The 6,518-nt window shown below is 47.5% G+C and overlaps 1 protein-coding gene across 1 annotated transcript; it reads left to right on the top strand.

The window, feature by feature from the left end:
* The first annotated feature begins 4,390 nt into the window (after positions 1-4,390).
* LOC143380053 (interleukin-36 alpha-like) lies at positions 4,391-6,316 on the top strand. Its single transcript, XM_076832778.2, has 4 exons — positions 4,391-4,400; positions 4,489-4,602; positions 5,046-5,185; positions 6,104-6,316. Exons 1-4 carry the CDS (start codon positions 4,391-4,393, stop codon positions 6,314-6,316), a joined length of 477 nt encoding a protein of 158 aa, XP_076688893.1.
* The last annotated feature ends 202 nt before the right edge of the window (positions 6,317-6,518 follow it).

The raw sequence follows: 6,518 nt of genomic DNA, 5'->3' as shown, positions 1-6,518 counted from the left end.
TGAGTGGCACTCCACGGACTGGAGTCAGCAGCCACACGGCTCTTCCTTCCCTGGAGGGGGAGTTCCTTGGACACATGCTGTGTTGTTTGGGAGCCCCCTGGTTGGAAGTTATATGGGATTCATGGTCCATGAATTGAGACAGTGGCAAGTCTCAGGAGGCAGGAAAGATCAGCCCACACCCAGAATATGAATCCATTTCTGTGAGGACAAGCGGCTGTCCTTCTTAGAAGGAAGTGGCTTGATAGAGCCAGCTGCTTCCACAGGGTAAGTGGGCCTCCTGGAGGACTGCTGCCATATTGGAGGCCAGTGTTGGCCTCTGCTGCCAGCAGGTTGCACGGTCATCCTTGGCCAGTGGGAGTGTATTCTATTAGACCCACGAGCAGCCCCACCCCCACCACCGTTGCTCGTGCTGCCAGTTCCGGGGCAGCTGAAGACCACTTCAGCTGTGCCTTCAGTGGCCTTCCAGTGCTCCACCAGGTGGGCCTGATGTTTGGCTGACATCAACCAGCAGTCATCTTGTCAGCTTGAGCTTTCCTGTGAGAGTTAGCGTATGATATGGGTTCACACCGTGTGCCCACTCCCTTATGTCCATCCACGTGCTCGGCTCCATGCCATCTTGTCTTTCAGGCTCCTGACAAGCTGGCACTGTCTGGGAACCTGTATGCATTTCCCCCTTGGGCCACTTTATTTCCGTACCAATTGAATGACCAGTGGCACTACTTGTAGATTTGCCCATTAAAGATATTTCCGTTTCATGGTCTTTCAAGGCCACCCCAACTGGCCACTGTGGCTGTGATGCAGATGCTATTAACTTCTGGCTGACATCCCCACATTGAAGTGCCTGCACATAGACCAGGTTTGGGCTTTCTCACCTCTTTCAGCTGGAAGTGTGGCACTGTGTGACCATAGGTTGAAGCTGAGGGAAGGACACTGGTGTAACGTGGTGGGTGAGATGGGCATCTGGGCTAATTGCTAATGCTTCCCATACATGCCCTCCCTGTAAGGCCCAGTTCTGGAGGCTTCCTTCTTACTTTGTGATTTGATGGTTTGAAAGGCCTCATCATAATGGATGACTCCAATAGTTTCTTGGTGCCTCATTATGCAAGTGTTCTGTCACCACCAGGGCCCAGAAATGGATCAAGAACTATTTCTCAAAAAATGTACACTTTTCTGCTATAGAGAATTCTTTGCTGGAAACATATTCATGGTTATTTCCTTAAGTCATCCTCTGCTCATGATGAATTTTGAGTTTCTGAGAACAACTTGACTTACCTTTAATTTGGAAAGAAATTTTGCAGAGTAGAGTATGGAATGCAGCATTATAAGGTATTATCTGTCGTCTCCTGGTTTCCACTATTAGAGTAGAGAAGTTAGCTGCCAGTCTTCTGCTTTCTTTTTATTTTTTGCCACTTCTACTATTTAAGTTCTGTCTTTGGTCCTATAGAAATTTTATTCTGATGGGTTTATATGCACATTTCTTTTTATTATTGTACTTGGGATTTTTTTTTTAGTGTTTCTTGAACTTGTAGCTTGGCATCTTGTAGCTTGGGTTTTAGGATGTGTCAGCCATTCTCTTTTCAAATAGTGATTCTGTCCCATTTGTCTTTTCTCCTATGACTCGAATCAATGTTCCAAACCTTCTCACTTAGTTCTCCAAATCCTCTCCACGTTCTTTTACATTTTCCTGCATTCCTCTGTCTGGGATACAATATGTGTTTCTTCTCATTTACTTTCCAATTTACTAACTCTCTTCTGTGTGCTGCTGAATACAGTTATTTACTTTATTGATTTTTTTGTATTTATAGAAGTGCTCCTTGGCTTTTTCAGTCTGTCACTTTGCATAGTTTTCTATTCAGAAAAAAACCTCTATGTTTGCCATTTGTTTCTTGAACGTGGTTAGGGTAGTAGTTTTAAGCTCAGTGCATAATCATTACAAACTCTGAAGATTGTGTGGGTATGCATCTGTTGTTTCCTTTTGTTTGTTTCTTTTCCTTTCTCCCTCTTTGGTTCTCTTTCTTGCGATCTTGTTTGCTTGTATGCCTGGTAATCTTCAACTACTTGTGACATGTGCCTTTTAAAATCTGAGTGTGTCTGCCTTCCTCTAAAGAGGCTTTCTTTTGGCTTTTGGTGGAATAAGTTTCGATTACATTAAACCAAATAAAATTTGAGTTCCTGACTCAATGAACTTGTGAGTCCTGAGGTGAAAATCCCTGTGAGGGTGTGTCTACGTCCACAGCTTTCCAGTGATAGCTTCTTTGAATCTTTCCCCTTTGTTCTGTGCTGGGACAGCCCACTCCACAGTTCCCAGAACCCTGGAGAAAGGCAAAGGTGGGTCCAGATCTTGTGAGCTGTCACTGTCCCAGTTCAGGCACACCCTGAGCCTTGACCTCTTTCTTGTGCTGGTGTGACTACATTACTGAGCATGAGTGTGTGCAGAACATACAGCAGTTTTGATGCTCCTTTGTTTCAGATCATGATTTCTTAGGTCTGGGTTGGGGCCTGAGATTTTGCATTTCTGACATGCTTCCAGATGATGCCAATGCCTCTCCCACAGATCACACTTTGAGTCTCGAGGATGTGCACAATTGTGAAGGCTGCAAATCCTAATTCTGAACATGTCTTTCTAATACAAGCCTCTTACTTTTGCACCCTGAATACTATGTGTTAGTTTGGGTTGCTCCCAAGGCAGACCCTGGGTGTGGGGATCTCATTTGGGAGATGATCTTGGGAATGTCAATAAAGGGAATTCTAATAGTTACCATCATGGGTAACTGATCCTGGGATCCCCATGGGCTGTTTGAGGAGCCCTCATAGTGTCCCACCAAAGGATTGAGAGGCTGGGATATTTATCCACCAGTCCCTTCACCGATTGGCAGAAGTTGTCCATGCAATGAAAGCCCTTGAGGCGGGGAGTGGACAGGTGCTGGGACCCACCAGAGAGGCTGGGAGACATTAACAGTATCGTCTCAGCTTCTTGTTGGGGAAGACCTGATGTCAGGCACTGCAGGCTCAGAGCACTGGGGCGCCTAGCAGCCTGGCTCCCTTCCCCTGTAACAAGATAGTGACCTGGAGTCCACTGAGGGGGAGAAGACCCAGGAGCTGGCCTTGCTGTGGGTGAGGCTCCTTTGGTGGAGAAGCGGCATGCATGGTAGCTTTGAGAAGCTGGAAGAAGGCCCACTGGGGTCGGCATTTGCCTGGTCTGAGATCACTAGAAGATGAAGTGACTGTGTGCCGCAGTCTGGCTGGGCACAAATCACGAGCCACTCACAGCTTTGTAGATTCAAACAGCAATTCTTTATTCCCGATCTCACACCGGCCTTCTACAAACACGTTCTGGGGAAATCCACGTTCTCTGCCCAAATCCACACCTCCACTGGGCTTCTGTCTCCCCAAAATACTGTCTGAATCCCGTGAGAACTCAAGAGGAACTCAGGCAGCAGGATACGCCCTGTTCCCAGCAGGAATAACCTTCCTAAACCGGGAACGCCCTAAACCCGGATCCGCCCTGGTCCTAGAGCAAGGTCACCTTACATGCAATGTCACTGCAAAATGTCCTATTTCCACGAGTCCTTCCACTAAGCAACATGGGGTAGGCTGGCAAGGAAATTGTCATACCTACTTGGCTAATGGCTCCCAGCAACTGTGAACTAGGGCTGGCTAGCAGCTGTGGAGGTCTTGGGAGACCTATGCAACCTTGCAACCTTGCACCTGCTGGTGGATCCTGCTGTCAGGAATAAAGTGGCTGCATGTCATTTGACATCACAAGAGGATAGTCATCTGCCCTGGGACAGTCCCGTCATGTTCTTTTCCTCAAAGCCAGTTTCTGTGACCCTATTTCCTGGTTGTTGGTCTTAAAGTCTCCTCCTTTTGTAGAAGGCTTGGATAAGTCATGACTATGCTACAATTGATATTTATTAATATAAATACTAAGCAAATCCCAGGACACCAGGAACTGGTGATTACCTAACCTGCCATGTAGTTCCGGCTCTAATGAGGCAGAACCTTCTTCCTTCCCTGGGTAGATAAAAGCCTGACCCTGGTGAAGCACCCGAGTGCAATAGAAGCCACGACTCACCAAGGCCGGGACACAGGGTCCTGCATAAGCAGGGGACAGTGATAGCCAGGCCTTGGGAAGTCTGCTGACCTCTGATTTCCTCTTGCTTCTGTCCTGTTAGGAGTCTAGGCCCAGGTGGAGCAGGAGTCGTAGGTGTGACTGCTTCTGCTGAGTCCAAGAAGCTAAGGAAGCCTGGTGCTTTCTGAGAGCACAGATTTTTGACTGGGGTCTCTGTTGGGCAGCCCTCCAACCCTGGGTCACATTGTAGCTTGGGACTGACTCAGTCTGCACAGAAACAGTTCTGGAGCTCAGCAGTTTGGAAGCAACACCACCATAATGGCCAAAGGTAAAGATCTTCACCGAAGGGCAAGGCCTTGGAAAGGGGGACACCCTGCACTCTCCTGCACACACTTGCATTTTGACTTTCTCTACAGCTTTAGCCTCAGAAGAGCCGTCCAGGAGGTATGTTCAGGATCTCAACCACCGCGCGTGGGTTCTTCAAGACCAGACCCTCATGATAGTCCCAAGGAAGGAACGGATGGTTCCAAGTGAGTAGCCAAGGCCTGGTGCAGGCAGCCCCTTTGGCCAGTGCTGCTGTGGACAGCCTTGCATTTCACAGTTGGTAGGGTTTCTGGGTCTCCAGAGAGAAGGCCCCCTGTGGGCAATGATGGACAGAGGATGGTCCTGGGGTTGTCTGGGACTACAGGAACGAGTCCAGGCAGGCTGAAGGGAGAGAGTGGAAGACCTTCTCTGTGAAACTTCAAAGAGTTAGACCAAAGAGTGGGATCTACCAGAAGGTTCGATTTTGAATCCACCAAAGGCTGACTTTTATAAGGGAAAGAATTCCTCAGGGACAAGGGGGTGGCGAGGCACAGGGTGGCCACTCTGTAAGAGCTGGTCAGGCGATTGCAGCCTCTGCTGCCTTCAATCTCTGCACAGAGAGGCATCTGTGGAAGGGGCGATGGAGTGACACTTTTTGCATTGTTCCCAGTCACCGTCACCTTGATGCCATGCAGACACCTGGAGACCCTTGAGAAGGACAGAGGAAAACCCATGTACCTAGGACTGTTGGAGCCCAATTGCTGCCTGTTTTGTAAAAAGGACGGGGAGCAACCAGTGTTGCAGCTTGAGGTAAGGCCAGCAAGCCAGGGTCTACCGTCGCTTGACTGGGAGAAGATGCCCACTTGTCTTTCAAGGTGCTCATTTGAAGGAACCTGTGATTTTAGAATCTTTCAGAAGACAGTTCGCTATTCTTATGCATGTTTATTTTTGGTTCTTTTGGGGTTGCCAAAGGTATTGCATGTATTGTGAAAGGATAAGAAATAAATGGTAGTGGTGTTTTGAATCCATTCACTAAAATCACTCATTTTATTCTACAAAAGTGATTTAGCAGGGGGAGGGCTGAGCCTGGACGGGAGCTGGTTGCATTCCATGCTTTTGTGATGACGTCAGGGTGTATCCTGGTGTTGTATGTGACTAAAAAGAATTTTTGGAAAAGGATTTTGACAAGGAGAAAGGCTCTTAAAGTGGTTCCTGACTCCAACACACACATACACACACACACACACACACACACACACACACAAACACACACATTCTCTCTCTCTCTCTCTCTCTCTCTCTCTCACTGGGTAAAACCACCAAGGACATTTTTAGCCAACCTATCACAAAGGGCATGACTTGATTAAAAAATTTTTTTTGAAATTGTTTGCCATTTTAAGTAAACAAAGATAAGTCTCTAAAACAAATATTTCAATAATTGTGATTTTCCCATTATTTTAAAAAAGTACCAGACACTCAATTCAATGATAAGATATGAAACAGTGGTTGTAAAGTTAGGGATGATTTTGTCCCCTGGCTTCTGGGAAGAGCCCCCGGGGTCTGCATGATCCTCATTGCCTGGTGTGAAACCAAGCTCTCCAGGCCTATGTTAGAGACTGGGGATGCAAACGTAGATGGGCAATGCAATTATAGAAATACCTATCTGTAAGGAACATGGGACAGTTCCAGAGGTGACATTTCTCCCGGGGCCCTCTTCTTACTCTTCAGGAAAGAAGCATAATAGATCTGCATGCCTTCAGTGAGCCTGTGAAGCCCTTTCTCTTCTATCACAGTGAGACCGGCAGGACCTCGACCTTCGAGTCTGTGGCCTTCCCTGGCTGGTTCATTGCCGTCTGCTCCAAAGGAGACTGTCCACTCTTTATGACCCAGGAACTGGGAAAAACCTACATCACAGACTTTGAGTTGATTAGACAGAATTGAGGTCAGCCCGGGGCTTGGGTTGATTTCCCCAGGCTAGCTCTAAAGTGCTTCTGACACCAACATTGTCACACCAACCCCTTCAAGAAGGAGAGGTGGAGTTGCCACTATTGGGCCCGGTTTTCAAGGATGGAAATCAGGTTGAAGGGAAGAGAGACAGCACAACCTCAGCCGGGGGTAGGAAGAGAGAATCAAAGGTTGGGTT

Source organism: Callospermophilus lateralis, chromosome 14 (assembly GCF_048772815.1).
Source record: "Callospermophilus lateralis isolate mCalLat2 chromosome 14, mCalLat2.hap1, whole genome shotgun sequence".
Taxonomy (NCBI): Eukaryota; Metazoa; Chordata; class Mammalia; order Rodentia; family Sciuridae; genus Callospermophilus; species Callospermophilus lateralis.
Note: the sequence above shows the minus strand (reverse complement) of the source record. Positions and strands in the feature narration are given on the sequence as shown.